Here is a 17,842-nt window from a genome sequence, read left to right on the forward strand (position 1 = left end):
ACAAGCATATCATTTGCCAGTGGTAATTTTTGCTTCCAATTTTTATAACTTTTTTCTTTCTCTTGCCTAATTGCATAGGCCAGTAACTCCAGAACAGCATCAACCAATAGCGATGACAGTGTACATTCTTGTTGTGTTTTCCACTTTACTGACGATGCTTTAGGTGTTTAACAAATAAACATTTTATCAGCTCTCAGCAGAGGAGCTACACACGGCCTCTGACTCTCCAATTCTTCTGGGCTTTCTTTAGTGGCTTCCTTTGTCCAGAACCTTCAACCCTGCAACTGCCCTACCTTTGTTGAAAGGTGAAAAGTTAGATTCTTCTTCACCTATTGCCTCCAAAGGAAAAATTGGAGCGCAGGGCTGGAATTCAAAGAGCAACTGCCAGAGCACCGGGCTGGAAGAAGTTCCCTCTTGCTCCAGGACTCAAGCCACAGAAGGAAGAACCCGAGGGTGGGGAGGAGTCGGGGCCACCCCCGCCCCCAGCCCCACGTCGGTGCCACCCGCGGAGATGAAATGTGAGCCCGGGTGGCCCAGGACGCAGGAGCGGCTGCCTCGCCTGCCGCCTGAGCGCCGCGGGCAGAGACAAAGAGACCTCGGCCCCAGCGCAGCCCCGCGCGCCCCGGCCGGGCTCCCCTCGAAGACGCTCAGGGCAATGGCCCGGTCCCCGCGCGACCCCCCTCTCGGGAGCGCTGCCCTCTCCCTCTGACCGCGCTCCGGCTCCTCCGCGGCCCGGGCTCTCCCTTCTCCCCCCCCCCCCCCCCCCATCAGCCCTCTCTCCAGTCTGTGCGTCTGTCCGTCTGTTCTGGCGCGCAACCTCCGGCCACCGGCTTGGATGGACGCGCTGAGGCTGCCCGGGGGTCCAGGAATCTTGCTTCCGAAGCTGGTCCTGCTCTTTGTCTACGCAGGTCAGTGGCCTGGGGCGGCGGGAGAGGGGAACGAGACTTGGGACTGAGCTCGGGTCGCCCTCTGGCCACGCGGGTTGGGCGGGAGGCACGGGGACCTTGGTGGGAGAGCCGAGACGGGGTGGTCCCCGCCGGGCAGCCAGGGAAGCCGGCGTGCTGCTACCCTCGGCTCGACCTCCCCCGAGGTTTTGTTTTGTTTTGCTCCTTTTCTTTAACTTTCCCTTTCCCCTTTCCTCCTCCCTTCTCTCTCTGCAAGCAATTTAAAACTCCCAGTCCAATTTAAAAATCCCAAACGCACATTTAGAGGATTTCACTCTCTGGATAGCGTTCCATTGATCCTGTCCACGACTCAGGAATCTGGGGGTTGAGGGCAGAGACTGAGGGGTGGGAGAAAAGCATTTTTTTTAAAGTACCCGAGATTCAGAGAGGTGTTTGCTGAAGTTTTAACATGAACTAATGTGGTGACTTTTCCATTTCAAGGTAGTCTATCTCCTCTCCTTGCTACCCCCACATTCTGAGTATTTCGAATTATAAAGCCTTAGACCATCGGGTTTTTTGTTTTGTTTTTTTTCACTTTAGAAGATGATTCTCAAGTGTGATAGTCTGGATAATTGGATGCTTTGAGTTCAAATAGGAGGTTTTCGGGAGGCGTAAATTCACCCAGAGTCTAATCCTGTTTTCATCGATTTCGTGAAGCACTGTTTATAGGTGAAAGGAATTTCATTTCCCTCCTCCTAATTATTCTTCCTGAGAATTGCTAATAATTGATGGAGCAAAGCGGTTTTCTTGTTTCTTGATTGATATGGAACTCAAAATGGCTTTTCACTGGTTATTCATGTATAAAGTTAATTACACATGTGGTTTTGCATTTGCTTCCTATTCACAAAAGAAGCTGAAAGCAAAGTTCTTTGTAAAATGTTTTCATGTCTCTTGCTTCCTAGGACAAAAAAAAAAAAATCACAGGCTTACCTGTGACCTTGCAATAGTAAATTTATGTAGCACTGTGATTTATTTCTTGATACTTAACAAAGATTGCGACTGACATGAAGAGGTTCTTCAACATTATTGAACGTGAACGTCAAGAGAATTGAACTTCTCATTCAACCTTGCCAGAAATGACTCCCCAAACTTCTACAGAAATTTTCAATTTATACACTAAAATGTGAATTAGTGGCTGTCTTTAAGTTATTTAAAAGATATTTTATGGCAAGGAAAATGCTGACTTTCAAATGCAAAAAATTCATCAAAGTAGGAAAAGAACTTCCTACTTAATGAGGAGAAACTGCATTCTCATCCGTTTGCGTATTTCTGTACCTTAAAGTGTATTCCAGAATTTGCGAAGCTAAAAGAAACAATTGCGTTATTGGCTTTATAGTAAAATCTTCCCATTCGTTCATTTGAAGCAACGATTCTTTTCACCTCCTCTGTTTATCCAAAAACAAAAATAAAAATAAGAAAATAGAACAAAACCTCCCTCATCTTTACTCAAGCACACCGTTGAACAACAACTTACATTTTTGTCTATTTTATTCCCTGTGGTAAACTGAAAGCTTCTAATGCACAGGCTTTTCCTTCCTTTCGTCCTGTTCCCCCACCCCACCCCCACCCCACCTCCACCCCCACCCCACCCTGCGCTTGGTGAACAATCCCCAGGGTTCAGGAAATCTGCAAAGCCTTCTGGCAACAAGTTTGGTTAGTTTAGAAAGTTTCTCTGCATTCATTTCTTCTCTTCTTAGGCATACCCCCCTCAAAAGCTACAGAATAACTACAAGCCAATAATACTAAATTAACTTACTATCTTTGATAAGAAATATTTAGCCAGTGTGTTCTTTGGTGTTAACTCCCGAAGTCTTTGCTTCAGAAATCCCTTTATGCTTGCCTTATTTATTTACCCAATAGTCACTGAGTGAGGCATTTTGAGTGTTATATAGGACAGAGGCCTTGCTCTGAGTTTCATCTGGGAGATAAAGGAGGCCTATTATAATGTATAAAAGGCTGTGTCATAGGCGAATTACAGTCATGTGCCAGAACTGTTCACAGGAGGGAACCTCATAGCTGGCTTAGGAGAGTAAGCTCCAGGAAGATGATGTCTGTTTTGTTCAGCCTGATGTTCAGAGACTGGCAAAATACCTGGCCCATAAGAAGAACCCAATAAGTAATCGCTCAGAGAAATTGAACGTAAGGAGGAATTTAGGGACTAGATAGGGAAGCCTTGGACATAAGGAAATGGAGGAGGATATAATGTGAACAAAGGCAAAAACCATGAGATATATATTTGTAATGATACAGAATTCATTTTGGTTGGAACTAAGACATGTGGCTGGAAGTGAGGACTGGGGGATGATGAGGAAACAATGCCGATCTAACAGTTGAGACACCCTGCTAAATAAATTTCCCGCTTTAATGGGACAAAAACCTATGTAGATGCACCGCCTATAACCTGAATTATTTTCCCCCAAAGCAGATGCACTAAATTCATGCTCCCTTTGATAAGGAGGTACGGGCGAAGTTTCTGTGCCTAAAGCATCACGTTTTGCTGTGGAACCACCTTCGGAAAGAGACCCGATGACATTTATGCTGTTATCCAACTCCCACCGCAGGCAACAAAGACAGGATTTGGCCAAGGTTTTACCTTCCCAGCCTCAGCCAGGGACTGCCGTCCCCTCCCTTTCCTTCCTCCCTTATCCTCAGCTGTAGCTTACAAGAGCCATTTCTGAGCATGTGCTTTGCAACCAGATGTCGCTTTTCCTGTGCCACGAATTCCTTGAGGTGGGGGTGAGGGTTGGAGAACCTTCTTCCACATCATGCCTTTGATTCAAGTCACTGAAGAAAGTTTGAACTGGCTACTTTTCAAGAATATTCACTCGAATATTAGAGGTAATATCAATTATCTTCTGAAACAATTGGAATGTTCCATTCCTTACAAGTGAGAAAATGCTCCGGTGCCTTCCAAATCCGATTTTCACAGAATTGCTCTCCACTAAACTGGAGAGAGCAACTGACATAGAAGATTTGACGTGTGGTCAAAACCTCAGTTTGAGAATGTTGCGATTGTGAATCTGTTTGCCATACTCTTATATCTGCCCTTGTCAGTTGTTTAATTCTGGGAAGTAGTAGACAGGAGTGCTAGAAAATGCCATCAAAATAAGGAACAACTTGTGACACGATCCTGATGTTTGCTGCAGGTATCATCCAGCTCCTTGGCTACAAGATGTCGGGCTTGGTTTCCTGTAACATTGGTTCAAAATATTTTGATAACACCACGTCCTTATAATAGTAGTAACTGGAATACAATAATAGTAATTGAACCTTTGATATTCATGGAGAGTTTAATAAGACATCACTATCAAGGGCATCATTCCGAAGGCACCCCATGAAGCTACTTACATATGGGTTGTCCTGCTCACACAGAAAAAATGGGGACATCGGCTCTTCCACTCTCCAAATGGCTTTAGAGAACATGCAGCAAAACAGCCCGGTTAAGCCTCTTGAGACAACTAACTAATCTAAATGTTCGAATTAACTAAACAGCACTAAAAATGAGAGCTATAGAAGTTCATAGGGAAAAATGAGAAGATAAATAGCCTTAAAAAGTATGATGCACTCTGCAAAGAGCATACCTTGTCAGTAGGTCATTAGATTGTGCTTCTGTCTTCAAAATTTAGCAGTGGTTTTCAGTAGAGTTACTGAATCTTACAAAGTAATTATTTCTTCCTCTCATTTCTTCTTACCTCATCTCAGAAGAAAACATTAAGGTTTATTAATTTATGGGGTAGAAGTAAAATGGAGGGGGAAAAAAGGTGAATGTTTTCATGTGTTCTGCAAAGGCCATGCATTATTGAAAAAGATCAATGAACTTTGCTACTTTGTGATGACATTCATTTGTCAAGAATCATCCTGTCAAGGAGGTGATTTAAAAACAAAATCTAGGGGCACCTGGGTGACTCAGTCGGTTCAGCGTCCAGCTTCGGCTCAGGTCATGATCTCACATCTTGTGGGTTCGAGCCCCGTGTCTGGCTTTGTGCTGACAGCTCAGAGCCTCGAGCCTGCTTCAGATTCTGTGTCTCCCTCTCTCTTTGCCCCTCCCACCTTGTCCTCTCTCTCTCTCTCTGTCAAAAATAAATATACATTAATATTTTTTTAAATCTAAATTTTTCTTTCTGGATAAATCAATCACCTGGACACACAGACATAATGTAACATCTTGTACTTTTCGGTTATGGTTTGACAGACAAGCAAAAGTGTTACATAATTTAGATAATAGTTGATATTACCTCTAGGGATTGAGTTGGAAAGGACTTCCTTTGTGATTCTTGAACACGTAACTTAAATTACCAGACTATATTTAGTGCGTTTCTAATCATGTACCTCAAACTCACATATCCATGATAATTTATACCAGTGATTGTAATTAAATAATCATCTGAACTTGTTAAACATAAATCATTTAGGTGGCACGAAGAACTTTTAAAAGCTAGGGCAATTTTTATTCAAATGTGGGGTCTAATTTTCCTTGCCGAAAACATATGGAAGAAAAAAGACAGTAATTTGGCTTTATCAGCTCCAACATGTCCTTTCTACTCAGAAAGCACCTTTTTCCCTTCCCATAGTGCTGTCTCATAACTTGTTGATTCTTAAATCTAACATTAAATAAATTCTTAATTATTCACAAGATAGTTATCTACGGAAACGCCTTCCTACAACTAACCCGTTATCTTCCAATCCAGATGAATTGACAGGATATGCAGACTCAGTTGTGTTACCATATGTGTGCAAACTCATTACGAGGGTAAAACAAAATGTACAGAAAGAGTAACATATAATGCATTGTCATAAAAATATACATTATCTAAAAAGTATCTCCAGTTGACAATATACACGTCAATAACACATGCCATCAAATGACCTTAATGTGACCCTCAAGTCAAAAGACTTTATCATTTCGAAATTGTTATAAGAATTCTGTTGCAAAATTGAATGGCTGATCTGTTGGATCATTCATTTCTCCTTCCGTTGTCCCGTTCAGCACTTCCAACTACCAGTTATGGTGTTGGATGAAGGAAATTCAAAACACAATGGTCTTTGCCTCTTCTGGATTTACGTCCAATAGGGAAGGAAGACTAGTTTAGATGCTTATTCATGTTTTAGAATTCTGAGTATGCAGAATGAATATCTAAATGCACCGAAGTGTGGTCGCTGACCGATGGAGATATAAAATAGAATATTTTTCATGAAGCTGTGATTTCAGAACTCTAAAGGACGTGTGTGGTGTTTCTTTTGCAGAGGATTGCCTTGCTCAGTGTGGCAAAGACTGCAGATCTTACTGCTGCGATGGGGCCACGCCCTACTGTTGTTCCTACTACGCCTATATTGGGAATATCCTCTCGTGAGTACTGGTCAAGTTCGGCAATACTGATGCTCTTTCCATTCCTCAGTTACGTGTTCACAAAGTACCAAGGTATAGAGGTAGGGGCAAGAAATTTTAAAGGGGGTTGTTTTTTTTAAGTTTATTTATTTATTTTGAGATGGGGAGAGAAGCGGGGCGGTGGGGGGGAGCCCCAAGCAGGCTCCACACCGTCACATGAAATGCTACATGTGACCTGAGCTGAGACCACATAAAACGCTTGATCACATGAAACACTAGATGTGACCTGATCTGAAATCAAGGGTGGGACGCTCAATTGACTGAGCCACACAGGTGCCCAAAGAGTGGTTATTGACATAAAGCCTTCCCTGGAGATATTAAACACTCATCACTATCTACAGTGTTATATTATCTAACAAAATATGCAAAGTGATATGCAACATAAGCTTCTTTTATTAGAAGAGGGTTAAGAAGTATTCTTTCACGCTTAATTTGTGTTCTATAATAACAATGTTTTTAGTCGACCACATGCATATTACTGATCATTTTTTAACATTGTCAATTATATGGTTTTGTCTGCTTTGTTGAAGGATTTGTAAGTTAGAATTTGTCATTTAATTATGGCTAGTGTATTTTGCCATGTATTTGTCTATCTCATTCAGTAGATGAGAGACATTATGAATAAAAACAGTTAAGATACGAAACGTCAATTTTCTACATAATGTATGTTGAACAACTTCGGGAAATAAGCTTAGAGCCCAAGAAAGTCTAAGCATCAACCCTGTACGGTGGTAACCAAGTACAAACACGAGTGAAACAAACACGCATAGACTGTGTTTAACATTCCTCCATAACAAATTGAGAATTTATTTTGGAGATGCCCCTGGGCAAAGGGACATGGAGAAGCTGGAACGGCCTTCAGGGTTGTATGTCTGAAGGGTTTGCAATTCTTTGTTCTTCTACATGGATCTTAAAGTCAAGAAATTAGAAAATTAGGAACGTAAAACTTTTCAGAGTCAAAAATCACACGTGGCTTTCAAATAACAGCCAGGATCTAGTCTTTTAGACTAGCTCCTTAGTTTTTATTTTTTAAGTGAATATCACGATAACTCATTCTCCATTCCCTGAGGACAGAAGAGCTGGCACCACATACACTTTCTAAAATCAAAGTTGGGGCTGATAGTGGAGATCATAACTGTCTGAATAAGGCCAAAAATAATCATACTTCAGGATACTCTTGAAGTCTGACATGGCTCTAAGACTTGTCAGGCTGTAATAAAGATTGATGAACGGAATTTAAGCATTCTTGAAGTGCAAAATAAACTCTAAATAAAATGTTTGACATTTTCTCCCGGATGTCTTGCTGAAAAAGGGTTTAAGTCTCCCTCTTACATTAGAGATCAGTCAGAATGGTATTTACGGGATTAATCAGCTCAGAATACGCTCAATATAAATATATAAGGATGTTTCACATTTGTATGTCACTTCTCACTCTTGAAGTACTTTAAAATAGGGGCGCCTGGGTGGCTCTGTCGGTTGTGCGTCCAACTCAGGTCATGAGTTCCGTTTGTGAGTTCGAGCCCCGTGTCGGGCTTTATGCTGACAGGTCAGAGCCTGGAGCCTGCTTCGGATTTTGTGTCTCCCTCTGTCTCTCTGCCCTCCCCCGTTCACGCTCCGTCTTTCTCTCTGTCTCTGGAAAATAAATAAACATTAAAAAACATTTTGCAATTTAAAATAATTTAAAATATGTAATTACTAAATTCCAATTTCATTTTCCAGTGGATTCCACATGCCAGCTGTTGGTGTTTCAGGGAGAGGTGCAGGTGGGCTCAAAAGGTGGTATGGATTTGAGGAAACAAGCTTCAGAGTGATTCCGTGATTCTCTGGTCCCCTGGCTCCTGGTCCCATCCACTAATATCCATTACTGTGTGTGTTGTGTCCGTATTTGTCACCTCACAGCTAACTGCACCCTGGGGAATACAGAGAGAAGAAAAAATTACTAAAATCAGAACTTTAAAATTTTAAATTTACAGATGTGCTTTGTATGTTTTATATTGGCATTCAGATTTGCATTTTTATGGTAGGCGTTGTAACTCTTTAATTTTACCCTTGGCTAAAGTAAAGAGTTAGTGGAATTGATCTATTTGTCTGGGTTATTAGGGCCATGGACTGGTTATATTTGAAGAGAAGAATTGTGTTTTGAGTTGGGGGGAGAATAAACACAGATGGTGTTATATTTCAGGCGGTTATAACTGAATTCTGCGTTCAAAATAGAAGCCATTAAGTAAATCCTTTGGTAAACAATTCTCAGGAGAAAAAAAAAAAAAGAGAAGCTTTAAAGTGTTTTCCCCCACTGAATAAAGGAGAATACATTTTCAGGATTTCCAGTAATTGTTTAAGATTTGAAAAGAGTTCTTAACTCCACCCAAAACTTTTTTTTTTTTAAGTTGTGGGGGGAAAGGAGATAGAAACAAAATCATTCCAAGAATGCTTACAAAAGTTCTTTCATGCACATGTTTTCAAATATTGCTATTTTGGAACACATAAACTACCTTCCTCTCTTCCAAGTATCCAGCCACATTCTTGCTAAAATCATTTTAATCATCCTAACGGAAAGTTAAATCTTTGTCCTTATTAGAAAAGTAATAAGGAAGAAAGCTGTAAACACAATGGGATGTAATGTATCCTAAATGGCTAATTTTATAAATTGGTTATAATTTGCTTTCTATTTTTGTATGTTTTCAAAATAGAAGATATCTTGGCTCAGCTTAAAATGAACTAAAAAGAGTGCAAAGTATAATCTGGGTCATTCTAAACCGTTCACAAATCGGTAAGGTAATGTGCAGTCAATCCTCATCGCTGAGGCCCCTCTAAAATAATCAGAGAGAAGTGTTCAGCCCTAACTCTGTTTCCTTCAACTCCCTTTTCTGTTTTACAAATGAACCACTAAGGTTCATTTGTAAAGAGATCCCAAGAGCTAAATTTACCTTCTAGTTGAAAAGCCTTACTTACATTACTCAGGTCCCTTGTTTTTAGACATTTTACATTCTAAATATGAGTTAATTTTGACAAATAAATTTAGATTCTACATCCCCACATTTTTTTCTTTTTTCAGTTAGGAATTTTTTAAAGTTTATTTATTTATTTTCAGAGAGAGGGAGAGAGGGAGAACATGGGTGGGGTAGAAGCAAAGAAAATTCCAAACAAGGTCCACACTGTCAGCACAGAGCCTGACACGGGGCTTGAACTCACAAACTATGAGATCGTGACCTGAGCTGAAATCAAGAGTTGGACGCTTAACCGACTGAGCCACCCAGGCACCCCCCTTCAGTCAGGAATTTTTAATTTTACATGTGTCTCCTGAAAAATTTTAAAAATTCAACTTTTAAAATGGCATATCTACTTTTTAATTGGAGTATAGTCGGCATATAACATTATGTTAGTTTCAGGTGTGCAACATATTGATTCAATATTTGTACATATTGCAAAATGATCCCCACAGTAAGTCTATTTTAAATAGCATATTTATTTTTGATCATTATGGTCACACATACTAAGTTCAATATAGAAAAATAGTGCCATTTTCCAGAATTTAAGAATGTTTTCACAGAAGTCAGCATATGCTATGTAATCAGTTATTTACAAATACATATTGAGTGCTCATTAATTACTCTAGCAGTACTGAGCTAGGTTCTGGGATCCAAGGATGAATAAATGATATACCTTGACCTCTAGGATCTCACAATCTCATAAGAGAAGAAAGTGAAGAACATTTAATTCTGATGCAGTGAATTCATCTATCAAGTGTTATTGGAGGGCCAGGAAGAGAGAAAACAGCCAAGTCTTTGTGTGTAGTGTTTGGAAAGAAATGTTTAGGGAAAGTCTCATAAACATGAAATTGGATCAGAGTATTGAAAGATATTTATATAAATGGACAGCCAAGAAAGGGAGGTACATTCCAGAGAGAGACTGTCACTTACAAAGGCAAAGATATAAGAATGGAACTGGTCAGTTTGAGAAAACCCATGTTATTCAATGATGCTGTAGAAGGAAGGTTAAACTTTAAATACAACATACGAATAAGTAGGGAAGACAAAAGATAGGTCCTTACCTGCACATACTTTTAGTGGTCATGCTTAACAAAACTGAAACAAAATAATGTATTATTTTTCTTGATTAAGATAGCTGGTTTTATATAGAAATGACATACTCTTAGATACTACTATGACAAAGAACATGGGTGAGAAGGGTACCAAATGGACATTATTTTATTTATGCCATAAAGAAAGGATTTGGAATAAACACTTTGAGATGTTGCGCTATTTAGAACAACTTATGACAGGATACGTGACCTTGGAATTATTTCTCCCTTTTTGAGACTTTTTGTCATCATGAGGGTAATTACCTGAAGATTAAAAGCCTCACTGTGCTTGAAAATGAGAATTGGGTCAACTCAAGAAGTAAACAATTTCTCATCAAAATGATTCTCAAACATTTCATTTAGCCACTCTTCCCCGTGAAAAATAAATATCTGTGATGAATATGGAAAGGGATATTTCAATTTTTTTGCTGCTGATGAAGTTTAATTGACATGCCTGAGGGACAGGATCCAGCATAAAGACGTGGTTTGTAGAGTACTCTTTAGCATTGGAAGAATTCAAGGGGATAGAGGGTGCACTTGAGTGGCTAATTACTGTCAGTAATGGAATAAAGTAAAAACTTTACTGGACGTGAAGGGAAACTGCTATGTGAGTAAAAAAAAGTATTGTCTGGTGTCGAATAGGAGCCCAATAATGCCTAGGATGGACTTAGTGAGCCCGATAACAAGATATAAGATTTAATCCTTTTATTCAGAAATAGATATTTGCTTTTCCAGTATGCCTCTGTAAAATACAGCTCTGTCGAGGGATTCCTCAGAGCACCATCTGGCCAACACAAAATCCCCGTGGGGAAAAAAATCAAGAGGAAGAACTAATAATGGAGATCCTGGTGGGATTAAGTTTCTTTTCTCCTCAATGAAATGTGAAAGATGTATTGCCCACAGTTTTGCAAAGACAGCTAATAAATATCACCACTGTGATTTTAGAACCATGTTACGCATGAAAGCAAAACCGAGCTAAAAGATAAAGGTTTCATATTTTCAAATGGCATTTGAAGTGTATGCTCATTAAGTAGCTGAACGTTCTGAATAAAACACGTGGGCTCTTCAAATACTGACTGGGACATAATGTATTTTGAAAGGCCCTTTGGTATTGGGAACATCATTTAAATTAATTAAAATAAAATATTCTTAGTACTTAGATATGAGAAAAACAACTCTGAAAGGTGCTTACTGAGCAAGCCAAAGTTGGTGGGGTGAGGGGGCAGGGTCTTACCTTTAGTATGACACAAAGACAAATAATTAATATAATGTTAAAACAAATATGAATTTGGCTTCAAACGTAGTAACAAATTTTGTTTGATTAAGAATAACGTCAGTGTGTCTCAGAAGACATTTCTATTTTATGGGTTATTTTATAAAGATGTTTATACAATAAACATCTAGAAATCTAAAACTCTTCTCTGTCAAATCTTACATTCTACTTCATCGTAATTGCCTCTGTAAATTAAGCTTCAATGTCAGAAACATAATTTGTGTTTAGAAAGAAATGGATGAAGTTTCTAGAACATGTTCTCAGGAATTTGTATCTATCAATATGTAGACAGAGATTCTGTGTTCTACACCAGGTTCTGGGGGATAGAGCCTTGAACCAAACATGGTTCTTGCCCTTGAATTATTTATAAGCTACTGGGGAGCATAGACCTATAAAGAGATAGTTTAATCTACTGGGGAAAGTGCAAAATGCAGTGGAATTAGGGAAGAGAAGCTTTTAGTCCGGTTTGAGGGTTCTAGGAAAGCTTCTTGAAGGAGAGTAATTCTAAGATTAACCTCGAAAAGAAAAGCAATTGATATAATGCATCGCTCACTTGGAGTTAAAAGAAAAGATTTAGCAAACTAAGAATACAGAGGAAAGTCTCTTCACCTTATAAATATCTCAAAAAAGAAAAACCTCCAAAAAACAAAAAAACCCTACGTCAAACCCCAGACTTAGTGGTACAATATTATATATCACCTTTCCCTTTAAAGCCACCCGTAAGGCAAGCTGGCATCTAGGGCTTCTATTCAGCATCCTGGTCAGTGTAACTAACAAGACAAGTTAAAAAGAGGTGATAAGAATTGGATAGGGGGGAGCTAAGTTGTTATTTATTAATGCTATGATTGCCTGTACTCTTCAGACTATAAAAATGAATGAGAATTCACCAAGATTGCCGTATATAAGCTCAGCGTACAAAAATTAGTGCATCCCTCTATATCAGCAACATTCAGACAATGTAATATGTATGTGTGTACCCAAATCTCATTTATAACATCAAAAATGATAAGATACCTAGTCAGAGATCCAGTAATAGTATATGCATGGCATTTATGGAGTAATATAAATATATAAAATTTTTGAGAGAAGAGAAAGCTACAGAAATGAAAAGATCTATCAAATATTAGATGTGAATATTGTAAGGATATCAATATTGGTATATGTCAGTTCTTCCTGAACTGTATGTAAATTCAGTGGAATTCTAATCACAACCCACAAGACCATTCTTTTTGTTGTTGCTGAGTTTGATAGACTGAGTGTAACGTTTTCATGGGATAGCAAAGGGTGTAAGAAAAAAAGAGATGAAGAAGAACAAAGTGAGAAGACATGCCTTGGAGACATCAAGATTTATGATAAAGTTATAGTAAATAAATTGTGTGATATTGGTTTACAGGTAAACCAATAGAATATAGAACTTAGAAATTGACTCATATATATATTGGGCTTTGACAGAAAACAGATGGCCTTACAGACCAGTGGAGGTGGGTGGGTTATTTAATAAATGGTGCATTAGCTATCCATATGGGTAAACATTAAATTTGCTCACTCTGTCACACCGCACCCAGAAGTCTATTCGTTCCTATTGGATTAATTATATAAATGCAAGAAGCCAACATTTATCGCTTTTAAAAAAGGGAGAGAATGACATTATGGTATCAGGATAGGAAAGAGTTCTCAAATAAAAGGTAAAAACACAAGTACAACTACTAAAACTAAAAACCAATTAACTGTATACTTTTTAAAAAGATTTTCATCCCCATGACTTCTTTATTTTGTGACAGGCAGTGTGTATCTCTTAGTCTTAACCTTTAATCCACATGACCAATGTGCGTGCACAAAAAAAAATAAGAGAGCAGAGAAGTGGAAGGGCAATAAATGTATAGAAGATGCTCTACCCAGTGAGCCAAAGCTGGGAGATGAAATACCACTCACACCCCTCAGGCTGGCAGTGCTGTTCAGTGTGACATGAGCCGCTGTTCACTGAGCCGCATGAGCCAAGGTGAACGGAGCTCACATTGCTGGGGAAAGAACGTCACCTGTCATTAGCACTTGGGGAGCAATTTGACCAAGTACAGTAAAGATGAACGTGGGCATACTTTGGAGGTTAGCGATTCCTCTTCCACGTATATTCCCTACAAATTTCCGAAATATGCAACAAGATTTATAATATTGGCAGACGTGTTAAACTAGCAAAACATTGGAAGCAACCTCAATTTCCATCAGAAGAAAATGGATCCAGTATATTCATACAATGGAACGGGATACAGAAATTACAGTGAATCCGTGCATATTGGGGCACCTGGGTGGCTCATTCGGTTAAGCATCTGACTCTTGGTTTCGGCTCAGGTTAGGATCTCATGGTTTTGTGAGTTCAAGCCCTGGGTGGGGCCCTGTGCTGGCAGCACGGAGACTTCTTGGCATTCCCTGTCTCCCTCTCTCTCTCTCTGCCTCTCCCCCGCTCATGCTGTCTCAGTCTCTCTAAAAAATAAATAAATAAGCTTAAAAAAAATCTGTGCATGTTAATGCATCACTATAGTAAATCTCAAAACTGGTAATGCTATGTGAAAAAGAGCTAACAGAAATAGACTGTGCAAAACATACTATTTGTGTGAAGTTAAACACATAAAATAATTCTGTGCATTACTTAGGAGACATGGGCATGTGGTAAATGTGTAAATATCTGAGGGAGCGAAGGGTATACATGAATTTGAGGATTTCCCAGGACTGAGGGATTTCCTGGAGTGCAGAATTTTCAGTGCCACAATGGAGACAGCCCTTGGCAAACTGGGACAAGTTGGTCGCCTAGACACCGTTGGGCAATGAACTCAATTCTGCTACCGTGTGGAGAGAGCCTCAGATCCCAGAGGTGAAGGCCTCCATCGTACAAGACATCCTTCCACTTCAACCATCAGGGGCAAGTCCAGGTGGCCACCTGTGCTTCTGACCAACCAGCTACAGATTGATGAATTTGTTGGAGTGACCCGCAGAACCCAGAGAAACATTTTACTTGGTTATAAAAGGATCCAACTCAGGAACAGCAAGATGGAAGAGTGCAAAGGGCAAGGCCTGGGGAGAAGACTCCGAGCTTCTGTGTCCCCCTAGCAATCTGTTGTCCCCAACTCTCTGTGTGTTCACCAACCAGGAAACTCTCCAAACTCTGTCCTTTGGGGGTTTGATGGGAGCTTCATTCCAGAGGCATGATTGGACTCAATCTCCAGCCCCACTCCCCTCCCCAGAGGTGGGTGGGTGGGACTGAAAGTTTTCCATCCCTTATTACCCGGTTGGTTGCCCTGGCCACCAGCCCTCATCCTCAGATGCTTTCCAAAAGTCACCTCGTGAACCTAACAAAAGACACCTTTAGGAAATTTCAAGCATCTGGGGAGCTCTGTGCCAGAAACAGAAGGAGGGCCAAATATAGATTTCTTATTATAAGCCTCAACAGCCCCTCGTTATCATGCAGATTCTGGTTTGGTAGCTGTGGGGTAAGACCCGAAATTCTGCAATTTTCACCACCTCCGATGGGCTGTCGATGCAGCCCAGCCTCCAAGCACACTTGGGTAGAGGAGGCTGGCGTGACTTGCCAACGTCCTAACCTATGGAATGAAACGGTAGAAGAGATTAGGACTGGAGGACTGCTGGCATGCGGGGCTAGTGACTGGGGCTAAAAGAAAGAACAAGCGGATGGTGTGCTGGAACTAATAGGAAATATTCAAGAAGGTTCCGAGAGGGGAATTAATTCCGTTTTTAATATGTTGAGTGGCGGGCCAGTAGGGGAGCAGCGGTAATAGACTTTATAGCCTATGGGCTCAATTCAGTGGGTCTTCAAATGGTGAAATGGACTAATGTGAACTCCGTGGGAAGCCTAGAGCAGGCACAGATAGATTTGAGAGGACAAAGCCTAGAGGTGCTGGTTGAAAAAGGTGTAGAGAGAGGTGTATGAAAGAGAACAGCAAGCCAACCAGAGAGCCCCGGGGAGATTCGGGAATACACTGTGAGTTCTTCCCTTTCTATATTTAATCAATCTTTTGAAAAGTGTTCTACATCTATTTCAGCCTCCCTTAGAGTGTTTTCTATCCCTTCGATATTCCTTCGCCTCTGTGTAAATCGATGTGTTCTTCACTAATCAGCCTGACTATACCTCCCGTGGTGGGGACCCTAAATGTCCTTATTTTCTCCTATGTGCTTTTTATGTTTTATTATCTAAAATATATTAGTTTAAATTAAATTAATTAAATTAAAAATATATTAGTTTATTAATCTTTAGAATGGCCCTCATGACCGAGGTATTGTTATTCCCTGTCTGTACAGATGAGGAAGTTAAGCTCAGAGCTGGGTAATCTCTCTAATTTTATACAGCTACCGTGTAATGAGCTGGCACTTAAAATTGTGTGTGCTCGATGTCTTACTGCCACTCCCCACTGGTTCCGGAAGATCTGAAGATTTCAAAAGGGATGAGTAGACACTACTTATTGCTGTAAGACCTTATGGAGACCTAGACACCGTACTTTGGGGAGGGCGCTTTTTTACCCCTAACATCTGGATTAAATTCCCTCCCTTGTGCTGCCATAACATTATCCTTTCTCTACTCTGTTATTATTTATCGCTTAGCTCAGGTTCCAAAATTGTCTTTCTGCCCTTCCATACTCTAGACCCTGAGAGGGTAAGAAGCCAGTGTGGCCGTTTACCATCAAAGGTACAGGGGTGGAACCAACTGAATGATCCATAATGAGCTGTTTTTTTTCTTTTTAAGTTTTTATTTATTTTTGAGAGAGAGGCACAGATTGGGGGAGAGGCAGAGAGGGAGAGAGAGGGAGAGAGAGAGAATCCCAAGCAAGCCCCATGCTGACAGCAAGGAGCCCAACGTGGGGCTTGAACCCACGAAACGCAAGATCATGACCTGAGCCGAAATCAAGAGTTAGATGCTTACCTGACCGAGCCACCCAGGCGCCCCCATAATGGATTGTTTAAATGCAGGTCAGTCCTTCATGTGCTCCCGAAGAACCGGATATATTGTGGGTTCTACACAAATATGTATCACCTGGATAAATACAAAACAAATTCGGAAATGTTATTGATTTCAGAGAATTTCTTTTCCTGCAGTATAAATCAGGTGTCATGAATGGAATGGTCTCTATGTAACCACGCATCAGTTTCTACTCACACCGTTTAGGATAAATTATAATCAGATGATAGGGATCAGACTTTGAAGACCGATTTGATTATGACGATTTGACCTCTTGTCACATCTCTGGAGTGAATGTGCTCCTTCCAGGATGCCAGCCCATGATTACTAAGGGAACAGCCTCCTTGCGACTTGAGTCACGTGCATAATTTGGGGAGATAAAATGTTTTGCTGACAAAAGTGAGGAGGGACGAATTGGGCACACACGGTGCTTTTTACGGGATTATCCTGGGCGAGTTCTGGTGGGCAGCTACGGGCCAGAACCCATGTCTCCCGCCTACAAAATGTTAGGATGAACACACCCATAGCTGATGAAAATTTCAGAGGGCAGTGATAACCTCATAAAGCGTAAGAAGATTCCAACCGAAAGGGCCACGGGTGAAAGCCTCGACCGTTTAACCCGTAGTAACTCAGAGACAAATGGAATTTGTAGTTTCAGTATTCATTTGTAAGGGAAGAGGAAGAAGAAAGATCTGACACGTAACAAGAATGCTTTTTTTTAATGCCCCTGTACCAATCTGCCAAAAATAGAGCAAAACATGACAAATGACTCCAAACATACTCTGTATGAATTCAGGCTGTTAAAAAAGGTGGGCAGAACTGTATCTCCCTGCGCTGCATTTTGCAAAAAGTAAGTGCCGCCTGTGGTTGCAAATAATCACCTGCGCAACGTTGATACAACATTCTTTCTCTGCAGACACCAGGAACAATATAAGGTCAACCTCTGAAGTATTATACGTGAAGAAATACTTAAATGTATCAAGTTAGTGGTGAAAACTCCACTTGACAATTGCAATCCTGAGCAATACGTATCCTTACATTAAGCAAATAGACCTCTTCGCCCTTTGCCAGGTGGAATTCAACAGAAAACAATTCTTTGTGATTTCTCTTATTAACTGATAGAAGTCTTAGTGATAGGAACTTGTAGAAGAAAGACCAAGAATGTTTGGATTCACAAAAAATGCATTTGAGTTTC

General features: G+C 40.3%; 1 protein-coding gene across 1 annotated transcript in view; it reads left to right on the top strand.

Annotated features, from left to right (window-relative positions):
• The first annotated feature begins 474 nt into the window (after positions 1 to 474).
• CYYR1 (cysteine and tyrosine rich 1) overlaps positions 475 to 17,842 on the top strand; it is a 103,482-nt gene continuing 86,114 nt past the window's right edge. Inside the window, exons 1-2 of the mRNA XM_043593809.1 lie at positions 475 to 908; positions 6,189 to 6,291. Of these exons, the coding sequence (XP_043449744.1) occupies positions 836 to 908; positions 6,189 to 6,291 (176 nt within the window). The 5' untranslated portion in view covers positions 475 to 835. The remainder of the gene's footprint in view (positions 909 to 6,188; positions 6,292 to 17,842) is intronic.

This window comes from Prionailurus bengalensis, chromosome C2 (genome assembly GCF_016509475.1).
Source record: "Prionailurus bengalensis isolate Pbe53 chromosome C2, Fcat_Pben_1.1_paternal_pri, whole genome shotgun sequence".
Taxonomy (NCBI): domain Eukaryota; kingdom Metazoa; phylum Chordata; class Mammalia; order Carnivora; family Felidae; genus Prionailurus; species Prionailurus bengalensis.